Here is a 26,176-nt window from a genome sequence, read left to right on the forward strand (position 1 = left end):
ACTAAATAGTATTCGAAATCTTTCATTGCGAAGGTGTCGTATTAATGACGAAGTATGTAAAGGTATCTCTAAAATGTTAAGTTTTGGATATCCAGCTTCTAAAACACTACTTACTTTAGATTTAGCCTCGAATTATATTAAAGATGTAGGTGCTAAGTATCTAGGAATGATGTTAAGACAAAACCGTACTTTATTATATTTAAACATATCTGATAATAAAATAACCGACGTCGGTGCAAACTATATACTGACTCATATGATTTTATTTCCTTTAACTAAAGATGAAAAAGTTGCAAAAAATTACAATCTCCTCAAATATTTTATTGAGAGATTAAAAGTATATAATAGATGTAAGGACGAAATCATTAAACGGTTAAAAGAAGAGGAAGATAAAGAAAACCAAAGGTATTTGAGACGGTATACAAAGTTTCAACGTGAACATGATACAGACAAAATTAAGAAACTTATCTTTCCATTTGAGGATTCTTCTATAAATCAACAAGCGGAGCAAATGACTACAGAAATAGTTGGTGAATTTAAATATGTTTTTGATGATAAATATGTTGTACGTGAAAATGAGCAGATGTACGAGATTGGTAATTTAAGAATAAATTACCTTAATATCGCTTACAATAATTTAGGTTATTTCTCAATTCGAAAACTATACGATGTATTAAAATATCAAAACAAAATAAACAAACCAGATGGGTGTAAAGGGTTACTGAAAATTGTCTTAGAAGGTAATAATATACCCGAATCTTGTGACGAACTGAATGCTATTGAATTATTTTTGAAAAAGGCAATTAAAGATAACGTACCCTTTCCTGATTTAAATAAACTTGGTTTTAAAAAAAAGAAGGAAAAAATATCAATATAAAGTTTTTTTTGTTCATTTTGACTTAAGTTTTTACTTCTTATTTAATATTAAGTACCAATAAAATTTTTTTTTTAATATTACATAAATTATTTAATTTAAATGATCATATTATCCTAAGCAGGTGTTTTTTTAGTTAGTTACAAAAACAGCCTGAGTTATGAACGTTGCTTGCTAGCTAATGTTTAGTTAATCACTAATTTCTATTTTTCGGTCATTATTGATTTGACATTCGAAAGAAGTTGATAATTTTTTGACTATTCACTCCCAAAATAATATCTATAGGAAAGCCGTAAAAGAAAAAATATGATTATTATCTCTTCAGTAGAAAAACCTTTAAAATAATTAGTTTCCTTATATAATTAAAATACTTTTAATTATAAAGATACAATCAATTAAAAGCTTAAACTTAATTTGAAATAATTTTTTTGTTGGCTGTTTTAAAATAAGTAAGTTAAATTTCGTTTATAATTTCTCATAGGTGTAATTGTTATTATTTTCTTTACGGCGCCATTACGACGTAAATTAGGCCTTTTTTATTGTTTTATTAAAATTGAAAGTCATATAACAGTAATTTATATTAAAACAATAAATATTATATAACTATATAATACTTAGTACATTATTTTGACGTATGATTTTTGTTTTTTAGAAGAAAGCCATTTTTTTATCGATATACTTTGTATGATAAGAACACTTAAATAAATAATGTTTCATATGTAAGGCCGTATTTGACCACATGAAAACTCAGTGATGCAGGCTTTAACCCGAATTTGAGTTCGGTTAAAATACACACGTTATATTTCGGATAAGATTGGGATGTTCTATCCATTCATCCATTTTGGGCTTTATTATGTTATTATACGAGTAGGCATGAATTGTTAAGTTTGTAATAGTCTAGTGACTTAAAATTTATTTAAAAAAAAACAAGTAGATGTGTTTTGACAATATCGTAGCTTAAGTAAGATTTTTATCAGATTAGCAAAAAGGAAATTCGCACCACTAATCACTACCCTTTACCTCTTTTTTATAGAATAGCGGACGAGCATATAAACCACCTGATGGTAAGTGGTCACTAACGCCCATAGACATTGGCATTGTACGAAATGTTAACCATCGCGTACATCGCCAATGCGCCACCAACCTTGGGAACTAAGACATTATGCCAGTAATTACACTGGCTCACTCACCCTTTAAACCGGAACACAACAATACCAAGTACTGCTGTTTTGCGGTAGAATATCTGATGAGTTTGTGGTACCTACTCAGACGAGCTTGCACAACGCTCTACCACCAGTAAAACCTCTAAACTTTACCTCTCAAAACGTTTGTTCCATGATGCTTCTGTTTTACAATTTTATTTTATTATACCTAGTAAGGCGAATTCCTGGCGTTTTAAGTCAGAAAAACTGATGCTATTACAATATGATATAAATTTGAAACGGGTGAAATTACGATGCGCTGTTACGTTTATAATAATATTAAAACCATAACTAAAACCAAAACACACAGTGTCTTCTGGTATAAGTTCTATGTGTATTGTATACAAAAAATGTCTCCTAATTTATTACTATAGTTTTAATTCAATATTTTTTCTTTTTCTAGGGGGTGTAAAATATTATGCTCTTTCGAACAATCCTCTTTGGCATATCATATAATTTTATGTAATTTTTACTTTGACTTTAATTACTTGTCATTACTATATTTTAATATATTTTCGACAAGGTTGATTATTTTGATAATGAAAATACATTGTTTCTAGTATTTTTATATATTGTTTGAAACAATTCTTACTATATTTTATTATTTTTACGCTTTATTTGTTTTAAATATAATTAGTTTTTTTTTTTTAAATTTGTATAAAATATGAAATCTCCGAAATCAGCGAAGAGTTTACGGTCAATTAGATCGGCTCGTTCTGGAAAATCTGAAAACTTTTTCCAGGACGATGTTGGTGATTTGGATAATATATTAATTATGGCGTGTGCAAAGTTTAATTGTCCATATGCAGTAAGTGTGAAAAAGGAAATTAGACAAGGTGCGATGTTAATAATTCTATATATGAAATTTTATTTATATGTTATGTAATAATATGTTGCAAATGGTTTAAGTACTGCTACTATTAGTTAATCGTTTCAGATTGGATTTTGTAACGGAGAAATGTACCTAAGGTACCTAAGGTTCAAAAAGTATTTAGGTATAGACCTATATACTTTGTGTTTCGTTGTTTATTATTCTAATTTTTGAATGTATAATATACGCCACAAACATTGGGAACCAAGATGTTATGTCTCTGAAGTTTCCCTGGCTCTCATACACTTCCAAATAAGAACACAATATTGAGTTTTGCTATTTTGCGGCAGAATATTTGACGAGTGGGTTTTGGCAATCAAACTCAGACGGGCTTGCACGAAACTACTATCTAGTAAATAAATATATAATAGTAAATATTTAAATTTTATCTTTCAATATATATTTCAGCGAAACAATTAGCTAGTTAATCAATATCATACATCATTGTATTAAATATAATAAGAAACTGTATAAAAATAAATTAAAAATTATTTATAATAAATTTAACTTTTAGATGATTATTACAAGGCGTTGAAACAAGCGGATATTAAAAATAAACCTAAACGAATTAGTTTAATGCCAGAACAAAAGTTACCTGAATCAACTGATGACATTCCTGCACATTCAAATCATACAGCATCGTTAACCGCTTCGTCTTCGTCCTACATAAATAAAATTACTACGACATTTGTATATGACAACTATAATACTTTAACAGAAATAAAAATAACTAAAGTGTCACAGTTACCTCAAATTCTGCTAAAGATAATAGGCTTATTAATACCATTTTACAAGAATTTAGTGCGGCTAAGTATCACCAACAGCAGGATTGATATGTACGTTGTACACGAATTGGGCAAAATACTAAACGTGTCAACAATTACAGAAATATGTCTAGATGGATCACCTTTAGCAAGTGACGATTATAGTATGCTGTTGGGAAGCCGTCTTAGAAATCTATCATTATGTAGATGTAAGGTGAATGATGTTGCTTGCGAAATAATCGCTTCAAAGCTACACCACGCGGCTGATGCTGATAATTTATTGCTTTTAAATCTATCCTCAAACCACATAACAGATGAGGGAGCGAAATATTTCGGAGGTGCGTTGAGAACTAATAGACATTTGCGGTATTTAAATTTGGCCGATAACCACATCACCGACGATGGTGCCTGTTACTTATTAGACGTGTTAATTGAATTTCCTCTAACACATGACGAAATATTAAATATGCGTCGAAGGCGTTTAGATTATTTAAAATATAGAAATACTTTGTATACAAAATACTTAGAGGAACATTGTAGGGCATCACATGATCAAATCAGTCAAAAATTCTCGATGAAAAGAAAAAAAACATCAACGACAACATTAAAAAGTAAATTTAGTACCCGAAAAGAAAAAGAAAGGCCAAGCAGCGCGAGCACAACCGAAGACTTTATTAAAACAAAGGCTGAAATGATGATTGCCGAAATTTTAGGTCCCTTTCAAGATCCGTTTCACTCACATTATACAAAAAATGTTAAAGGTTACATTCACAGTTTTGGCAATATGACGCTTGCTTCATTAAATTTGGCATATAATAATTTATCATATATAACAATCAAAAAATTATATCAAGTAATAGTTTATCAAAATTCAGTGAGAAGTTCGGTACTGAGTGGTCTCGTTAAAGTTGTTGTTGATGGTAACAATATGCCAATAAGTTGCACAGAAATTACAGATATTGAAGATATAATGACGAAAAATGTGTCGGGACAAACTGGTAAAAATTTAGAGGCAATTCGTCGGAAAAGTCGGGCTATAAAAATAGACGAAGAGTAATATGTTTATTTTAAATAAAAATATATAAATATGTTGCTTGAAATGTATTTCTTTATTTAGCTTTTTTGTTTTATTTACAAAATAAAATGCTTTATTAATACTTTACATACTAAATAGTAAATAAACGACAATGAAATATTAATCAAATAAACTTTTTGTACTTTATGAACACTTATTGTTGTAAAGTAAAATATACGTTTATGCGAATTCAAAATATACGTTACAATGTTCAATTCATAGCCATTCTTCTAAAGGTACAGTTTTAAGTAAAGTGAATAAAAATAGACATATATATACTGCCCCGGATTTTTGCCTAGGCTTACAAGGCACCAGCCCCAAAAATGTCAAAGTGCTCAGGCGCTTTGGGTCTCTAAGTCCAGGCCTTTATATATATATTATAGACTAAGCGATACAGAATTTTTACACCAACATTCACATTTGTCAACGTTTTCTCTTATAGTTTTTCAAACATGCATAATTAATTAATAATATTAGTGGCATTTTGGAAACATAAACTAATGAATAAGTCTAAGTCTTTCAGTATTTAGATCCAAGTGTTCAGTTTCTAGGTGGGAGGTATTCTCTATTAGGTTGAGGACTTGGATAATTATTATCGCTTGGTCCTTGAGGTCTTCCAGTACCAGGTGGGAAGCTAGGTCCAGAAGGTTTTCCTGACGGATAACCTTGGTTATTACCTGATCCAGGATAACCAGTTGTGCTTTGAGATCCTGGATAGTTTGTTGAGCTCGGACCTTGGGATCCCTGTGTAGGATATGTTCCTGGATATGAGCCGGAGGGACCAGAGGGTTTTCCTGTAGGGTACGATCCTGGGCTGGTAGGGAAAGATCCAGGTTGTTGTGATCCTGGACCGCTAGGATAATACGATGTTTGTTGAGATCCAGGGCCACTAGGACGAGTTCCAGGTTGTTGTGCTCCAGGTCTGTTAGGGTAAGAACCCGGTTGCTGAGCACCAGGACTGCTAGGATAAGATCCAGGTCGTTGCGCACCCGGGCTGCCAGGGTATGTACCCGATGGTTGTGTTCCAGGACCGCTAGGATAATAGCCGGGCTGTTGTGGTGCTTGACTGCTAGGATAAGATCCTGGTCGTTGAGTTCCAGGGCCGCCAGGATAAGATCCTGGATAACTTGTCTTTTGAGATCCTTGAGTTCCAGGGAAACCCGCTGATGGACGCTGTGGACCTGTGCTGCCGGGGTAACCAGATACTGGCCCTTGCGGACCTGAGCTACCTGGATAGCTTGATGACGGCCCATGTGTTCCTGTACTACCGGGATAAGAACCTTGAGGTCCTGTGCTTCCTGGATAGGTTGTTGATGGACCTTGTGGTCCAGAACTGCCAGGGTAGGAGCCTTGAGGGCCTTGAGGGATTCCACCATGATCAGGGTATTGGGATCCCATTATGGAATAATCATATAGATTTGCATTCAATCCATAAAAACTTGGGGCAGAGTTACAGTCAAATTGATTCCACCAGACGCAGACGAAATACTCTTGAGAAAATATTGTTCCATTAGGACATAGAAAGTCGTAAGTTATATTATTGGCACAAACATGAAAAACTTGGCATCGAGTTTCGACATCGGCGTAATAGCCTGGATAAGGCTGAGCGTCACACCTGAACGATGTTTCGGGGACGATTGAAAGAATAGGATAATCTCTATCGGGCTCACCGGGTATGGCTGAATAATCTCCGCCTTCAGTACCACTATTATCATCTGTGCCAAAATTGGATGTGCCTGGTCTGGAGCCGGTCGTACCTTGTCCAAATCCTGGTCGTCCAGTATTTTGTCCTTGTCCTGGATAGTTTTGTCCTGGATAATTCGAACCTTGCCCTGCGTTGTTTTGTCCAGGATAATTTGAACCCTGTCCTGGGTACTTTTGTCCAGGATAACTTGAACCCTGACCTGGAACGCCAGAAGGACCCGTTGGTCCACCTGGACTTTGTCCTGGATAAGACTGGCCAGGATAGGTAGTTGATGGCCGATTGTAGCCTTGATTATTTGAAGGATAGCTTGAAGGCCCAGATGGGAAACTTGGTGTTGTTCCCGAACCGACTCCGGAATATTCATTTTGCTGGGGCGTATTCGGGTATGATGGAGAGGCTTGTGTCCCAGGATATCCACTTGTCAGCCCTGGTTGGTAACCGGGGACACTAGATGGCGTCGAGGGACTGTATGGTTTATTTGGTTTGTTATATTCATATCCACTTTGAGCAACTGCTATTGACAGTAACACTGAAAAATAAAAGTAAATTTTTACTTTAATGTAAACATTTTAATATAAAGGGTGAAAATTAAATGAAATATGAAAATTTGTTGAAATATATTCTGAAACATGTATTCATTCTAAATGCAATAGGTATCGAAATAGCGTAGAAGAGAAGGCGCGATTTCTTCCTTTTCAGAAGGAAGATTATTTTGACGATAATCATAAATAAATGCAGTCACTTTACTGTTTAGAGAAAAACAGTGTAAACGTGATTCGTTACATCAAAACAAAGTCTATGCATCTGTTGCAACATCAGGTTATATACAATAACAAAATTTAAAAGTGCGTACGATTTCAAGGTCTGCTTAAGGTCAATTGCAATGTTGTTAGAAAATGCTTAAGCTTATTTCAACATAAGCTAAATGGACTAAGTATTTATTAACGTTTTATCTAATTTCCTCCCCCTGGCACAATGGACCGCAGATGACATCGCGTGGGACCGGCCGGCTTCGGCGCTTGCGCAAGCCACGTATAATGGGGAAATTGCCGTAATCGTAATGAACGTCTTTCGGAAACCGCCCAGTACATAGTTACCATATCAAAGTAATAAAAAAAATCATTTTACCAAAAAAAACCAGTTGACCTATTAAAATATTTTTAGTAATAAAAAACTATTAAATTCTAATTTGTTCCTTGTGAATACGGGTAACAGCTATCGAAGTTGCTATAGTTTACGTATATATAATATGTAAGTAATCAAGGAATATGTCTATCATTAAAATAAATGCATGATTCGAGCGATACTCGTTGTACTTCAAATAAATTGAGTATCACTTGACAAAAGTCATTGTAAATTATTTTCCTACATCATAGTCGTTAAGTATGCAATATGCAATGTAATTTGACAGATATTATTAAATAACCAAACCAAGAAAAGGCCTTAAACTTATCGTAATAAGAATTTTCAGTTAAACCTCCTTATTGCAGGTATAATATATTAATAGGATATTTTTTTTAAATATTTATATTGGAATAAAATTTTCTTTAGATTTTCCATAGTTTACATTTTGTTTTCGGTTTTTTTATTCACCTAGATTTTTAATTAGCATGTACCAACTAACATATTTTTCAAATGAAATTGAAATTCCTTAAGTGTATTTTTGGTTTAGTGAGGATAAAATTAAAAAAAATAAAGAAGAAAGAAAAGAAAGAAGTGGAATCTATTTGATACTTATTTCGAAGATATCATAGTTTATATATATACTCATAGATAGGAAACAACTTAGTAATAAATCTTAGAAACAATAAATAAATGGCTTTCGACATCATATTAAAAAAAAAAACATTTAATGGCTTTATAATTCCAAAATCAGAGTCTAATCCAACGATCCATTCTGCGGTACTAGTTCTTGAATACAAACGCATCTAGAATGGTTTTTAAGAATGCTATAATTTTCTTTAAATACAGGATTAAATTAAAGAATAGCAGTTACGTATAATAGGGAAAAGTAGCCTTATTAATTTATATTTTTTTTGTATAATTATCGGGTCATTAGTTAAACAATGTCGCGTCTCCTTTTTTCGAATGTCGAATCAATAATTTAAGAAAGCGAGATATAAATATTTAACGAAACAGCCGCTAAGCATCGTTTATAAGTAAGGCTTTAAATATTTAGTTAAATCATTGTGTTATTTTCATGAAAATTATATATTATTTACCAAAAGCGAGCTATATAATTTTTTATATTATGTTTAAAATCGATTATTTTGTATAAACGTTACCTAATTGATTATCATGCATAATTTTTAATCTTTCTATTAATTTTATTTAATTCATGCGTAAGATGTCAGTAAACAGTTTGAAATTGACATGATGACTATAATTGTTTTGTATATTTGCTAGCGAGTGAATAGATTTAGAATAGGGAAGTCTAAATAGTTTCTCAGGATGATACTCGTGCTGTGAGCTCACGATATCGAACAATACACTAGGAAACTTAAGAGTTGGATAAATCGGGTCCACATTTATTTCTGACTGGAAAATGATTTGATCGTATTCTTGAGAAACTGAGCGTTTGTTTGTGTAACTAATTGAAATTATTCTTTGGAGAATAATTCTATAACCCAGTTTAAGCTAAGAAGTCAGGAATTCATTAATAAACGTAATTGTATGCTTTAAATATATTTCTTAGACTAGTACAGCATACTGAAATACGCTAGTAGTAATAATAATAAGACTCTTGTTCAGTAGAACTAGTCTTAATACATACTAGAGTGAAAAATATTTACAGAAAATTTGCATTTCAATTCGCATATTTCATGGTAACACAATTTTATTTTTCTTTACGACCGGAGGAATAATTATATTAAGTCATAAAAATGTATGATATAAATTGATGTCAAGAATCCACATACATATCTATGATTAAAATGATATGATGCTCAATAATGGGGTATTCCCATCTATCTTGCTGCTATAATGTACTGTAATTTTAAGTACATTTTAACTTAGTACTTACTTAGTTTAATTACACATTTAGATTTAACGTTGATAAACAGTTAAGTTGTTCGAGGCGAAAAATATTCATGATAAATAATTTTTTTTTAATATAAATTTTAAATAAAAATCTCAAACAATTAGTTAGTCAGTGTCATGTGTTATATAGAGTTTCGGATTCTAGCAGACATTTAATAAAACAGATATGATATGAATTTGTGGGGCTGGGTTTTGAAACTTTGGGTCCATGGTCGTTCGATACAAAAAAAAAAAACAAAAAAGATGTTTCTAAGAAACTGGTCCACACTTCTGGTGACCCAAGAGCTGGCGCTTCATCATCATCATCATCATCATGATGATGATGATGAGAAAGAGCTGGCGCTTATTTAGTCCAAAGGCTGAGTTTAGCGGTGCAGACAATAGTACCAGCGTCTTGGGTACAATGCCACAGGACAATCTTTTCTACGGCGTGTTTTTTTTTAAATTTCTAATGTGTATTTTGTTCTTCTTATTTTAATTTTGTATTTTACAAAAATGTATGTACATAGTTTCAACAAATAAATAATAATACATAACACAGATAGTAAATGTAAGCAATTAAAAGCATGAGAAAGAGTAACTCACTACTGAGTTTTTTTTTTGATAGTTCTTCTCGGTATAATCTACATTCCAAACCGGTGATACATTTAATTCAACACTCTTACAGGACGATTCAAAAGTTCCCTTATAAGCCTACATGAATAAAGAATTATATGATTTGATTTGCAATTTAAATCCATTACAACTGCTTTTATTCAAAATAGCCGGTTATACACAAAAGATTGTCAGATGCTTCATTCATTTGCGTATGCATATCTTGTTTGTTAGTTCGTTTTCAAAAAGCGTGAATGCCGATGTTTCTTAAGACGGCCACCGTTTGTTTAGAACAAAGAAGACGTACTCGAAGCTAATGTTATACTCATTCTACATATTGTTTACGTTGTCTGAAAGCAATATTACACAAATTTAATTTTTTACAATGACTTTAGTATTACGAACTTATTGATGATCAAATTAGAAGTCATCACCGATTAGGAAAAGGAAACCTCAGACTTAGCAGCGAACCTTCTTATTACAAAATCGTTTACAAATTTCAATATAATATTTACTCTGGACAATTTTTACTGGTATTTTTACTTTTACTGGTGGTAGGGCTTTGTGCAAGCTCGACTGGGTAGGTACCACCCACTCATCAGATATTCTACCGCAAAACAGCAATACTTGATATTGTTGTGTTCCGGTTTGAAGGGTGAGTGAGCCAGTGTAATTACAGGCACAAGGGACATAAAATCTTAGGTCCCAAGGTTGGTGGCGCATTGGCTATAAGCGATGGTTGACATTTCTTAAAATGCCAATGTCTAAGGGCGTTTGGTGACCACTTACCATCAGGTGGCCCATATGCTCGTCCACCTTCCTATTCTATAAAAAAAAAAAAAATTCCATTAGTTCTCAATATATCCTCTATAATTTCACTATTCGTATTTAAGCGTCCCTTTAGTTTATTTTTTAATTGAGCATATGATAGGCCGTTTGGCATTTTGAACGTTTTCTGTGATCGTATTACATTGCCCGACGAAAGGGTTACCCATGTGTAGTGGAATAACAGGCGTAACACTAGACTGTAACCTTACACCGTGTTACATAGTTTACCGATTTTATATAACGAAAATACTGCTATAAATGTAATTTTTTAACAAATATATTAATTAAGTTTGTAAGCGACACTTGTACTAATAGTTTATTTATATACATCCTATATTTACTCTATATCTCCTTGATATGAGTATATCCTCTATGAGATTTATGTCTCGATGGCTGTTCTTAAAGGAGATTAGACACCTGACACTAAGGTGAACTTGTGCGTGTGTGCACAAATATAGATGTGATCTTTATTTCCTCAGTGTCATAGTTACAGAGGACCGAAATGAGTTATTGCGGACTAACGGTTTTATGTGCAGTCTAAGGCACGGGTTGGTTTGACTATCAACTTCCCAACTCCGCGATGTTATTTTGAATTTCTTGGTAGAAAAACCCAATTATTTATATTTCTTTGACTTGTTTAATCTTTAAGCTCAAGATCATATAATCTAGTCTCTAAAACGTTGTAGTTGACTGTAATTATAAAATTCCTGAATTACTTTTATAAAAAGTTTATAGGCACTAAGTACGGACTTGTCAATAATTTCAACCAAAGGCGTTAATTAATTGCTAATATGATCAAGTATAGCTATTGATATATACACATTGCTTTTATAAAAACAAAAGATATTGATTGACTAATTATAAAGATACAATTAGAAATTATGAGATCTAGGTTTAAATAATTTATTTAATACAAAACAGTTTAATCCAACATTAAGATATTATTTTTCTGCGGTGTGCACTAGACGGCAATTATTTTATTGAACTGTATATCTGTAACGCTTTCCTCATAGGGTGACACCTGGATTTCGGTTTTGTCAGTATAACATGAAACTGTTTTAGAGTAAGTCATCCTATAAATCTCATTGCTGGCCAAAAGCCTCCTTTTAGGAAGAAGGTTTAGAGCTTATACCATGACGTTGCTCCAGTGTGGGTTTGTGGATAGATGCTGGATTTGATCAGAAATACCCTAATTTGTTCACGATATTTTCGAACATTATCGAGCAAAAGATGAGTTACATATAGAAATTATGCACATAAAAACTCAGTAGCGCTTATCCAGATTTGAACCTGGAACACATGTTAGGATTTATGTACGTGTACTATCTAATAAGCTATCTTGCCAGTTTTGTAAATTAATTAATATATTTAAGCTTTAATACCTAAGTTTTAATATGTAAAATTTAAAAATTTATACAAACACTTCTCCATCGTAATCTTAACAAAACAGCTTAAAAATCATTTAGATTAAAAGATTACCACAAACAAACGAAATTCATTTAAGTTGAAACTTGAAAGCAAATGTGCAAGCATTTTTGTCTAATGAAGATTATAATCACAATGACTTAGTAAGTGAATTAAGCTCAAGGTTACGTTGCCAAAATTAAGTAACATTTAACAATACATTCAACTTGATCAGCATTTTCAAAGACTTTACTTAAATTTAAAGTAAGGGCCTTTGTTATTAGAAGAGACTTTTTTTTATTTCACCACCTTGCTCCAATGTGCGATTCACATGAGCCATCTTTTATTCACCAATTGTAGATTTCTTTACAATTAATTTACGTAATGAAAAAAAACACATATTACGCACAATTCAGAGGTGCCCGGATTCGAATTCACAATATTCAGTTGAGATTCAAGTGTTCTAACCACTAAGTCATCTCGAATCGCATTTCTTTAACAAATTGTATTTGTGAATTGTAATTGTGTTACTTCTAAGTAACTTTTGTTGAATCCTAATGGAAAGGTTAGAAATCTGCAATTATGCTCATCACACATGTTTTAATTGCCAATTATGTTATGTAAATAAATAAAGAGAACATGTCCAATAACATGCATCCTATATAATACATAATATAATGTACGACATATTTATATGCACAGAATGTTATAAAAAAATTGCTTCACACGTGAAAAAATGTCGGTTTTTTTTAAAGATTTATCTTAAAAGAATATCGTGTATATCACTGTCTTAATTATTTATTTTAATAGGTACTTTCAATGAGTAAATTAGAATTGAATATTGTAAGTTTTAAGGTTAATTGAACCGAGTTGAATAAAGAGGAATTCTTATAAGGTCTGGCTTCCAATTCAAGCAGCCTATTTTCTCAAACTCAAAATAGAATGAAATTGAAAATCGGTTTTCATACAAAGGGACTTAATGTGTAATAAACGAATTATATTGTACAGGATACTGATTTACTGATTAAAGAAGACAATTAGATTTATAAAATGAAAAGGTTTGTTATGCGTTATTATTTTTTATAATTTTAAAATACTAACTTTAAAAGATGTTAAATAAGTACAGAGCATAGAACCTCTCTTTATTGTTCCGTCTTAAGTTCCTATTCCAAAACACACGGGAATTTTCACAAGTCCGAAATTCGGGTCTAGCCCATAATTCATAATTCTATGAATCATCATAATCATAATGAATTATGTGTGACATGCCAAATTCTAAATGAAATTCAATGCCGTGTGTACTATTTTATATATTCTATCATTGCGGTATAAGGTACTTGTAGTTTCATTTAAGGAATAAAATTTGTATCGGTTGTGATGTGGCATATAATATATATAATATTTTTTAACTTACTGCAAAACGTTGACAAACGTAGCATGTTGTTGGTGTCACTCGTAGATTCTAAACTAAATCTGCAATATATAAACAAACATATTTTGATTACTGTAATTTGAATGAAGGTTTGATCATTACACTAACATTTATACTTGTTAACTGTATAATGGTGGTAGAGCTTTGTGCAAGCTCGTCTGTGTAGGTACCACCCACTCATCAGATATTCTACCGAAAAACAGCTGTACTTGGTATTGTTGTGTTCCGGTTCGAAGGGTGAGCGAGCCAGTGTAATTACAGGCACAAGGGACATAACATCTTAGTTTCCAAGGTTGGTGGCGCATTGGTGATGTAAGCGATGGTTAACATTTCTTACAATGCCAATGTCTATAGGCGTTGGTGACCACTTACCATCAGGTGGCCCATATGCTCGTCCGCCTTCCTATTCTATAAAAAAATTAAAACAAAACGTAAACGATCTACAAGAAGTTATAGAAAAACCGAAGAAGGAATATATGAAGTTTCTACTAATATTATTAGTAATTTTCGAATAAATATAAAGTATTCAATTATAATTCAAAGTGTAATTAGGAGGTAAGTGTAAGGTAGTAATTTAAATAAAGAAAAAAATAATAATGCATTTTTTAAGTTGTTATACAAAATAAATAAATGAAACCTTTATTGCTGTTCTTAATTATACAAATAATAATTATAATTTTTAGAATGTGCCCTAAACTTTTAAAGTAAAATATCGGCTCACGGTCGTTAATCTCCTACAGCTTGTTATATGTAAAATATTAATTCTTTTTATATCAATGTGTCTTAATATTTTTTAAAAGAAATAGAAAAGATTAATGCATAAATATAATCTTGTTACTTTAATAAATAAATTATTCTTATTATAAATGTCGAAATATAGTTAAGAATATGATATTCTCGGAGTGAATAGAACAAATAGGAACCATTAGCTTATATTTATTATTATTTATTTCTATAGCAATATATTCATGTTGTAAGCATTGTTTGTAACTTGTAAACATTTAAAGAACATGATCGTTCATATCTATAAAAAGCAGTGTTGAATATTGCTTCTATATACATAATATATTCAAATAATAACTTAAAAAAATTGTAATATATTGTACTGAGTCCTTACAGATATTTACTTCCTTTAAAATTTAAATATCTACGGTATAAATATTACCTAAAGTGAATTATTATCTGTGCTTAAATATAATAAATAGCCTAATGGTATTTATTCTAAATACATAAAGTGAAATGGATAGAACCTGCGGACTGCGACTGCTTGGATTTTTGATAACACAAAATTTATGTTTAATTGAAGGGTACAATAAGAATATTATTAATAATTTGAAAATAAAATAGAAAATCTGTTATTAGAAAAAAATATACATATATGGATATAATATTTAGGTAATTTTAAAGTTATCTCTATCTATAGAAGATAACATGAAAATTTTTTGTTTACTGTACAACCATTCAAAACTTTTTTCGTCGTTACTAATCTGTATTTGAAGACTGCGTTCAAATTAAGCGTAAATGTATAAAACATGCATAATGGTGGGTTTTTGTCTTATAATTGGTTCACAAAGAAGAGAAAAGTTGCGAAATCTCGTTAACTATTATTATTGAATTGATTGGAGATGTATTTGTTGGACTTTGTGTAATAGAAAATTTAACGCGGAATTGGTTAGAAAAACCTTTTAATTAAATATTGACGGAGGGTTTTTTTTACATTGATAATAGATAAAGGTTGTAAATTGTATTCTGCAAGCCATGTAAATTCAAATTTTTTTAAGGTTAAAAAAGAATGCCATTTGCGGCCTTAACTGTTTTATTTTTAAATAATTTCGTATTACGATATTCGTTTTTTAATTTGAAATATTGGTTAAAATCACACAACTTTAATTCCTATAAATATTTTTATGATAATAATAGGAAATTAACTACATAAAAATACCGAAAAAAAAATCACTTAAAATTCACAAAACACTGAAAATTCATATAACCTTATGTGTATTTCTTAACCACACAAAATTTAAACTTAACTTTTTAAATATTTGGAACACATTTTAAACTCACCGTACGTACGAAGCGCTAGCGAGTCTGCGCAAACTGTACCGTAGTATCACTACGCGAGCTTATATGTCTCTGCTATAGTCACCACCACCTCGAAGGGATGGATGGCACTTGAAATAAATGTAAGCGATTTTGCAAAATAACTAGGTCAGGTACCTTATGCTTTGTACGTGGCTTAAGCGCATAATTATTAACAGATGAAACTAAGGTACATCTTAAAGTGTGGGTATTATATATTGAGATAATAAATTAAGCTAGGACTTACATTTATCTGCTTGCTCAATATAGAGTGCGCTTTATAACGTATATTCTTACAATTAATCATTATTATATTGAATTGTCTTATTTTAATATTATAGTATGGCTTCACTTTCTTCCACAATGTAGCTTGTAGATTGATGTAGACAATGACTTACTCATTTGTAGGCGTTTCATTATATAAAATACTACAATAATAACGCGGTACAATAGTTGGTTGATATTTTACGAGCCATAGCTTTATATACATATAGATAGGAGATTCCTCCATCACTACTACGGCGTTGTTATAAAAGATTTTTTTAAAAGAGTCATCGAGTATGTAATTTTCCAATTCGAGGTTTTCATAAAATCAATTTCAATTCTGGATGCTAAATATATATATATAAATTTTGTTAAGATGATGAAAGAGAAATATATACATACTTCTTTCAAGCAATGCAACCGTATTCTTATTACAAGATTGAAACTATGGATTTGACTTACTTCACTCATAGAGACAACCATACATCAGCTTCAAGTGTCAGAAAGTATAAGTATTGAAATTGCATGCAATTTATATGCACAATGTAACAGAAGGTAGAAAGCAATTGATAAAAAAACGTTCGAAAGATAGATTACGAAACCAAATGATCTTTGTCGCAGTATCGTGTCATCTCCATTGTATGTCACATTGGCGAAATGTTAGCTTACTGGCTAGCTTACTTGTATAACTCTGCATGACCGGGCATATCGTTTTTCTTTCAAGAACATATCTATAGCAACTGCAGGTGAGAAATTAGCAGTGCTTACATTCCCTTGCTTCGGAAAGCACGTAAAGTCGGGGCTACACCTGATCTTTTCCCTTTGATTGATTTCATATTGGATTATGAAAGTACTCTCACTTTTTGAGTAAGTGAGTGAAAGAGCTAGTATAATAATAATTACAAGATACATAAGTTGGCTATGTAAGTATAATACATGGATAGGTTTGTATTTATTAAATTACAAATTAATCTTCTAAATAAGGAAAATATATTATTTATATTAAGAAGACAGCAAGTGTAATATGCTAGAAGAATTGATATAATGATGTAACCATCTTTTCGGCTTGAATTGGACCATATAATAAATATTTCATTCATACTTTAGATATTTTTTTCATAAAAAAAACATCGCAAATAAATAGAGATTGTATTATTTATACTATTTGTATTTAAATTTATAATTTATTTAAAGATTATCTTTATAAATATTTTAATCACAATTTCATAATAAATCAAAGACATCCGTACTAATATTATAAAGTGATTATTTGTTTGTTATGATTTCGTATCTTCGATCATCGTGAAATTTTGCATACACGTTGTCAGGGTGCAGAAAAGGACAGAGTACCTAACACAACACACGCAGGCGAAGCCGCGGGCGGAAACTAATATAACATAAACTGAAGCACGGTTTTTTTTTTATAGAATAGGAAGGTGGACGAGCATATGGGCCACCTGATGTTAAGTGGTCAGCAAACGCCCTTAGACATTGGCATTGTAAGAAATATCAACCATCGCTTATAGTCAATGCGCCACCAACCTTGGGAACTAAGATTTCATGTCCCTTGTGCCTTTAATTACACTGGCTCACTCACCCTTCAAACCGGAACACAACAATATCAAGTATTGCTGTTTTGCGGTAGAATATCTACTATGTTCCAAGTGACTATCATTTCTGATGTTACATTCTAGATATGTCATCGATTCAAATCGATTCAGACATCAGACGGGTTTTAAGCAACTTAAGTAAAAACACTTTTAAGCTTTATCTACGTAGAATATGATTTATAAAAAAACCGCTAAAAATATCGATCATCTGTTTAATGTTAGTATTGATTTCTTCTATATTTAAAAAGGTCTGATTAACTAAAACAGCAAAAAACAAAATACCCTATGATTATGTCTATCATGAATGATATTAAGACTACTAACTGGGATATTCAAGATTCTTATTCCATTTAAATAAATTATAACAAAACAGTTTTGCTTTGTTTCATAAACTAAAACTAAGGTTTTAGTTTAACTAAAAAGTTATATTTCCATCCAGTAAACTAAAAAAATTTTAAACTACAAAGCGACTCGATCAACTCTTTAACTCCTAGCCTCAGAGTCAGCGAGGCCATACAAACTTCGCTTTGTAAATCCAATCGATATCAAATTTCATCATGTAACGTTAGATGATATTTTAAAACAAAAAGAACGATATTAATAGACCAATAAAAACTTACTTTTTATTTAGGGCGAGATAATTTTTACTTATAAGACAACACAATATATAGTAACAAAATTGATCTACTTTTTTATTTCTTTTTTCGGGAACGACTTTGAATACTTTCTTCATTCATAACAGAGGTAACTGAATAGAAATGTTCCTATTGATTAAAAGCGCGACTAAATAAAAAAAGTATAAGTATTCAATCACAATTTTTCATTAGGAATTAGTAAATACTGATGATCCATTCTACTAACATTTTTTTTCGTAATGGAATCAAAATGTAATCGGTGCCGTTTAAACGTTTTCCTAAGTTGTTAATACAACCATCCAGTTTACGATTCGGGCGAAGTTGGAATAGAATCTTAGTAGAATAATAAATTAGTGGAATTAGTCCCCAGTTCAGTGGTGCGTCTGCACTTCAATAGATTATGGCAATCGATTGTAGATCTCGATAACTATTTACGATTACATTATAGTACCGATGACATGGTATTTATAATTTAAAAAGAATTTTTGATGAACCGATTAAAGATGTCGATAACTAAAAATTATAAAAAGGTTATAACGCTTTTTTAATAATAAATAAACTGTCGTGATATTGTAATAAAAATAACTACAATTTTTAAATAAAATAAATAATTACTTCATATTAAAATAAATAATATATATTCCAAGCCAACAACAAAAACAAAATTGATCTAGTTTTTTATTTCTTTTTTTGGGAATGACTTTGAGTACTTTCTACATTCGTAACAGAGTAAACCGAATGGAAATGTTCCTTTTGGTTAGACGCGCGACTACAGCACCACATCTGTTGAACTATTCCCTTTTCATCGATATCCGAACTGACCGGTCGATATGTTATGCGCTCTCATTAAACAATGTAATCTGTGTTTTCTGTGAGTCTGTTATTATATATATAAGTGTGGACAACACACCCTAGTTCCTCCAGCCTACCTATGGAAGACGTATAAATACCGATCGAAGACATGTGCAAGGCTGGTAAGCTACTCATTTCTTAAAGGCCGGCAACGCAACTTCAAGCCCTCGGGAAGTTGAAGGTGTCCATGGCCGGTGGTAGTCAAAAAAAAGCTAGTTGGTGCCGTTGAAGGTAGGTTGAAGGCCGTTGAAAGTTTAATATATAGGAGAGGCTTTATGCCCAGCAGTGGGACATTTATACGACCTCTACTGTTAAATGTAACTCTTAAATCTTATTTTCATTCGCAAGTTTACAGTTATTTCGAAATCATATTATTTGTTTTTCGTGATACGCTCTGAGAATTGAGACGCGACAATTTCAAAATATTTTCAGTAATCCGCGTATTGTGTAATCACGATATATTAATTCTAAATACAATTATTTATAATTGTTATACATAAAGCGTCACTCGTATGACTACTTACGCTACAAAGATATTAAGTATTTTGTAATGTTATAATATGTTTTTAAATAATAATATAATTTGATAAGATATTCATTTGAAATTATTATATTTAGATAATTGAAAAGAAAACTATCCGAGCGAATAAAATGAAGCTCCAAATAATAAAAATTATATAATTATCAAATAACTCTAAACACGGTCTAAGTCTTAACCTTACATAAGCATAGTAATTAAAACGCGTGAAACTTAACCGATGGTTGTTTTTGTACAGCCACCAATTAATATTGGGTTTAAAGAAGAAATTTATTTACTCAAAGCGAGAGAGTCATTTCCATGAGAACTTATAGTCATAATAATATAACAGTTGTTTAACAAAATATTTGGAAATCTAATTTAATACTCTATTATTTTAATACGTAATTTCACAAATACACTTTAATGTGCTTATTTTGACGAGCCGGTTGGCGTGGTTGGTGGATTCTTGCCTTTCACGCCGAAGGTTGTGGATTTGATTCGCACCCAGGACAGATATTTGTGTGCATGAACATGTCTGTTTGTCCTGAGTCTGGGTGTAATTATCTATATAAATATGTATTTACAAAAGAAAAATAGTATATGTACAGTTGTCTGGTTTCCATAGCACAAGCTTTGTATAAGCTTAATTTGGGATCAGATGGCCGTGTGTGAAAAATGTCCCAGGATATTATTATTATTATTATTGCTTATAATTCATCTCGTGCTCGGCTGCGCAGCAAATAACGCGAGGAAGCCTCCGATGTCCTATTGTCTATGAAAATTTGTTACATACACAAACCCCAATTGGAACAGCGTTGTTGAATAAGCTTCACACTCATCACATCCTCCACACTCATCTCATCACATCACCTCAAAAGTCATTTACGGGTTATAATTTTTTTTTTTACATGCCTGTTTCATAAAGTTTGCCACAATGGTTGCCACAGAACCGTTCTTTAGTGTAGGAGATATTTTCTTAGAGTATAACTGTCCTCAATATTAATTTGTTATTATTATTATTCGTTTATTTTTTCGTTAAAATGCACTGTTTTAAAATTCATAAGTATTTCTTTTTTTTTTATTTTACTTCTTTTCACTCAATTGCTCACATTTTTTTATTAAATACCTAGTTATTTATATGATTGCCATTTGTTCTTTTTTTTTTTTTTTATAGAATAGGAAGGTGGACGAGCATATGGGCCACCTGATGGTAAGTGGTCACCAAACGCCCTTAGACATTGGCATTGTAAGAAATGTCAACCATCGCTTATAGCCAATGCGCCACCAACCTTGGGAACTAAGATTTTATGTCCCTTGTGCCTGTAATTACACTGGCTCACTCACCCTTCAAACCGGAACACAACAATATCAAGTATTGCTGTTTTGCGGTAGAATATCTGATGAGTGGGTGGTACCTACCCAGACGAGCTTGCACAAAGCTCTACCACCAGTAATTCGACCGTAATTCGAAATTCGACCGTAATTAATCACTAATAAAAATGATAGTTGACATCTCAATTCATTTTGTTAAGGAAAAAATACCGCAAAAGTTTGGAGATCTCTACAAAACACTCGACAAAACTTGCCAACCTTATCCATATAAGCTTTAACTATGCCAAATCTCACACTCCTTCAGCATAATATGCTTAAAATGGGGTTACAAAATTTTCTCTTCACATATTAATAACGGATGTGTAAAGTTTAATGATCAATCTGTTTGCTTTTTTTTATGTCAATAGGGCACAGATTATTCCGACAATGCCACGTAGGATGGACAAGGCAGTAAGGAGTCAGTCAGTAAAAATATTTTTTCACAAAAATACTTAATTTTTGGTCAATGTCAAATAATAATACCTAGAGTTGACAATTGATTAACAGGCAGGTCATATTTATGAGCTCATCATGAATTGAAATTGAAGTTACCTTAAACCTCAAGATACAATTAAAAATAAACTGTACCACTCATATATAAAGTAAAAATTTGATTGGAAAATTTATGACTGTTTTTTGTTTAATCGTGTAAACTAAATGGGGTAATCGTAAATCTTAGGTAAATGAGTGATGATTGAGACGGTATGACAACGTGGAGTTCTGCACGACATTATATAATATATCTTGAACATTGATCTTGTTAACACCTTATAATATACAATTATGAGTAGGTACTATTATATACTGTGCATATAGTTGTTTTACTAATAAACGTTATACGTCTCTATCAACGTTTCTTGCATTATAGCATTCACATTCGAAAAAAGAAGACAAAGGATTATAAATATCAACCATAAAAGAATAATTCTAAGCTAAATTAATTCATTATTTCATTCAAATTTGGAATTTGATGATATTGTTTTTTTAAGCATTTCCAAAATAAGCCTATGGTATTTACTTATTGAGGTTTCACAACTCACGACAAAGACGGAAACGTTTTTTATTGTTATCATAAATATTAAACAGCATTACATCATGTTAATTAAATCTATAATAACAAATGAGAAAACTTAAATTTTTGTAATACCTAACTTAATAAAATTACTAAACCAATATACATAAAACTTATTGAAGATGCAGTTTTAGTACATATATAATATATTTTTGTGTATCTTCTTCTTCTCGGTCGTTTGCTTCATTTCTGTAGGTCGTGTCCACTCTGATCTAGCGTCTGGGTTACGATCTCTGTGAATTTTTTCCAGTCCTTCCTGTCCTCAGCTTTCCTCAGGGCTGTGGTCACTTGGAGACCAGTGAGGTTGGTAACTTGGTCCGACCACCGTGTAGCGCAGTGGCCACTTGGTCGTTTCTCCTCTACTTTACCAAGCACCATCAGCGTTTCTAGGCTGTCAGGCTGCCTTCGCGCTATATGACCAAAATAACGAAGGACACGCTGGAATTTTTATATATAACTATATGTAAATTATGAATATTGATTGATATTCTTGATCAATATATATCATATATATAACAATAATAAGAATTTCATACAATTAATAATAAGCATGTATATAGGGCCTATAGGAGATCAATATGTATATATACGTAATACAATAAGGACATTTAAAAGGGACAACACGCAAAGTTTGTCTGTGAAAGAAAGATATCATTATATTTAAAGCTGTTTTATATATAATACCCGTATATTATGTAGTTTCTTTAAAAGTCCATAAAACGTTATATTATTTGAGGTGTAAGTTTGCTCTATCTATGCTCTAACAATGAATTGAAATTATAATTGGAATTTAATTATTTAATAATAGTTGATACTTGACATATTTTTCTTTCTGCTTGTATTATACTTTAAAAGACTTTATTACTGTGAGATCTTTGCTCTTTGAATGTATTGTTATTATTTTAAATTTTATTAGTTTATGTATTTGTAATATTCATTTAATTTATTGTCTTATTATACTGTATGTTTCTAGAAATATAAATAAATAAATTATAAAATATCTTTCATTAAACTCAATCAAGTCTATTTTCTTAATGAATTTTTATTTTCTAACACATTCTTTAAATTTATGATGTGTTAAATTGTTGCGGGAAATTTATTATAGAATGCGGAAACCTTATCCCATAAAATAAACATTAACTTTACGAAATAGAAAACTTTGTGTTATTAGCTTATGCTTCGCTCTTATACATTCATTCATATTTCTTTGTGGATGAGAGTTTTTTTTTATTTATTTTTTTTGCGCTGGAATTTAATCATTTTTAATTACGCATTACGCGTTTCTCCTACGGGAACCGTTGGGGGGTAGTTGGGACTCACCGATGTTCAGGGCGCTGAGTGCGCCCCGAACATCGGAATACCCACTAATATAATTTAAAAAAAACAGCGGTACCCTTTCCTTCTTAACGAGGAGCGCCACGGGATCGCTTGCGCTTGCTACCGTGATGATGTATTTTGGTATACCTACCTATATAAGAAAACAATTGCTATTAGTTATTATTTAAATGTAAGCAAATAATATATATATATATATATATATAAATAGTCTATTGAAATTCAAAAAATATATAAATATAATAAAGAAAAAACTATTTATCAGCTTTAAAAAATTATCTTAAATTAATGAACATTATTTTTCAATATAAATTTTATGTTCGACAGGAATTCTTTGGTTTTATATTATTTTGATAGTTTTAACAAACCATTCTATATATTTTTAATAGTTTTTGCAAACATTCTATTTAGTTATTGTAATTTTTACGATATAACTAAGAAATTGAATACCTATATTTATACTCTTATTGCTTATGTAAACAAGCCCTTACAAGTTATATATGATTGCTACTTCTTCGTCGTGAATTTCAATACTTTTATTTATCGTGTTATACAAACACGAATCATGGAAGATGTTCTAATGATCATGTACCTATATATTTCTTTGTTTTTGTTCCAGCTAAGATAACCATGATTTCGATAAATTATTTACTGCTACCGATCGCTATGCGTAAAATAATATGTTATTTTATTAATTAATTTAAAACTAAAAACGCATTCTGTGATTTATTCAACCACGTAACCGAGATATTTGCAAAATATTATTGAAATCCATAAAGTAGGTACTAATTATTATTTGTAGTTATTCTTGAACATGACAGGATACTCAGTTGGCTCAATTATATCCTTTATATATGGCTATATGGCAGTATTTTTTATTATTTTTTTATATTTTTGCCGAGAAGGCTAATGACTCTACTCCACCTGATGGTAAGTAGTAGTAGAGTCCAACGACACCAGTACGACGTACGTACGACGTACGACGGCCAGTACATACGGGAAGAATGTTTTTAACTTGCCGCCCCCTCCTTTTCGGCCCTCAAGATGCCTCTTAACGCCTCGTTTGAAGGAAAAATTGGAGATGATGCGTATGGCGTCTGTGGTGGAACTCATTGGGGGCAGTGCTCTAGTCCCGGTCACATTTTGCGTGTATTACAACAAAATAATAATAAGCGTAAGGTATTCTAAAGCACCAGCATGAAGGCGGTAAAATTAATAAGTAATTAATAAACACGTCAAATATTCTATTGGCCCATATGCTCGTCCGCCTTCCTATTCTATTAAAAAAAACCCTTGCACCACCCCCTCCCCCCTCTTCCTTAACATCAGATGGCCACTATGCCTACTCATATTATATGTAAAAAAGCGTCAAGTCTATAACAGAACGTGGTCACCCTAATACAAGAACGTTTATAATGAAGCTACAAATCTGTCTGTATTCGCGAATCACGTCGCGCGTCACGTCTGAGGTAACGAGGTTCAAATAACTTATTTACTGCGACCACGGACGCTGAAATCGAGACTTTGACTTCGCAATACCATTTCAACTTTGACATTAGCTGTGGCAATGATATAGTTTAATTATTATTAAACAAGACGCTTGTTTTTGTCTTGTAACAGTAAGATGAGAATTTATTGTGTGTGATTTGATATTTGGAGCATTGTTTGTAATTTTATAAGCCCATTGGATAGAACATGTTAATTCTGAACGATCACCGCGGGTAGAAATCTGCGCAAGAATGGCCCAGTGAGAGTGCTCAGCGTTAAACACAAAATCATGGATTCAGAAAACCATGCAGTATGTCAAATGAAATTCTGCAGTCATTATATTATCCACCATACTTCAGAATAGGATTATGAAGTAAGCTTTCAAGCCTCCTCCGTTAAATTTAGAAAAAAGATCACAAAAGCACCAGGTTTTATTTCCAATTATTGTTATTATAATTATCATTCTAAAAACCAAGCACTTTTATTCATTTAATTAGCGAGAAACATATTTACTACAGGTAGTTTGTGTTTTTGAAGTCCTTAAATTAGTCTACTACAGGAGATTACGTAGTTTTAATTTACTTGAAATTATTCAAGCAGTGCTTATCATGGTAGCTAACAGACTAGACTGTATATTTACAAACCGCTGTTGTAAAGTTTCGGCTGGACCAGTAAATTATATAAGTAGTAGATAGTAGTGTTTATTTTATTTTTTGTAATTTTGTATATGAGTCTTGTTACTTAAATAAATAAATTATTATTATTATAAATTATTATTATAAATATCTCACTTCGTGACTCTCATTGTCTCCCCATTCTGTCCAATATGTTATTTGTATATGTAACAAAGAGAACACCTGTAGTGTTACGAATTTATAAGAACAAAGTTCCAAATGAACATACTACCATCTTAAACAGATTTTTCTAAGAAGCTACGCTTAGCTTACATTAAGAAACTTGTGATAATTTTATAGCATTGAAATTGCGTCGTCGTTAAATAGTTATAGCCAATAATGGCGATCACAAATATTACATCCAGACTGAACTATTGTTTTTATTCTACTATCAGAAACTTTGTGTTTTTATCTAGTTCTAAGTTTGTTAAGTAACTCTTAAGTAGCTCGCTCTTTTCATACGATTACCCAAAAAAGGAGCGTAATGT

At 31.5% G+C, this 26,176-nt stretch overlaps 2 protein-coding genes across 2 annotated transcripts; one reads left to right on the forward strand and one right to left on the reverse strand.

Annotated features, from left to right (window-relative positions):
• Positions 1-2,740: 2,740 nt before the first annotated feature.
• Positions 2,741-4,768, forward strand: LOC126776605 (uncharacterized). Its single transcript, XM_050499253.1, has 2 exons — positions 2,741-2,828; positions 3,462-4,768. Exons 1-2 carry the CDS (start codon positions 2,741-2,743, stop codon positions 4,766-4,768), a joined length of 1,395 nt encoding a protein of 464 aa, XP_050355210.1.
• A 177-nt stretch (positions 4,769-4,945) lies between these two features.
• Positions 4,946-15,874, reverse strand: LOC126776487 (calcium-binding protein P-like). The gene is made up of 3 exons (XM_050499051.1): positions 15,853-15,874; positions 13,771-13,829; positions 4,946-7,020 (listed from the first exon to the last, which is right to left on the reverse strand). The coding sequence occupies exons 2-3, from the start codon at positions 13,793-13,795 to the stop codon at positions 5,327-5,329; spliced, it is 1,719 nt and encodes a 572-aa protein (XP_050355008.1). The 5' UTR covers positions 13,796-13,829; positions 15,853-15,874; the 3' UTR covers positions 4,946-5,326.
• Between the last annotated feature and the right edge of the window lie 10,302 nt (positions 15,875-26,176).

The sequence above is a fragment of the Nymphalis io genome, chromosome 20, assembly GCF_905147045.1.
Source record: "Nymphalis io chromosome 20, ilAglIoxx1.1, whole genome shotgun sequence".
Lineage (NCBI taxonomy): Eukaryota > Metazoa > Arthropoda > Insecta > Lepidoptera > Nymphalidae > Nymphalis > Nymphalis io.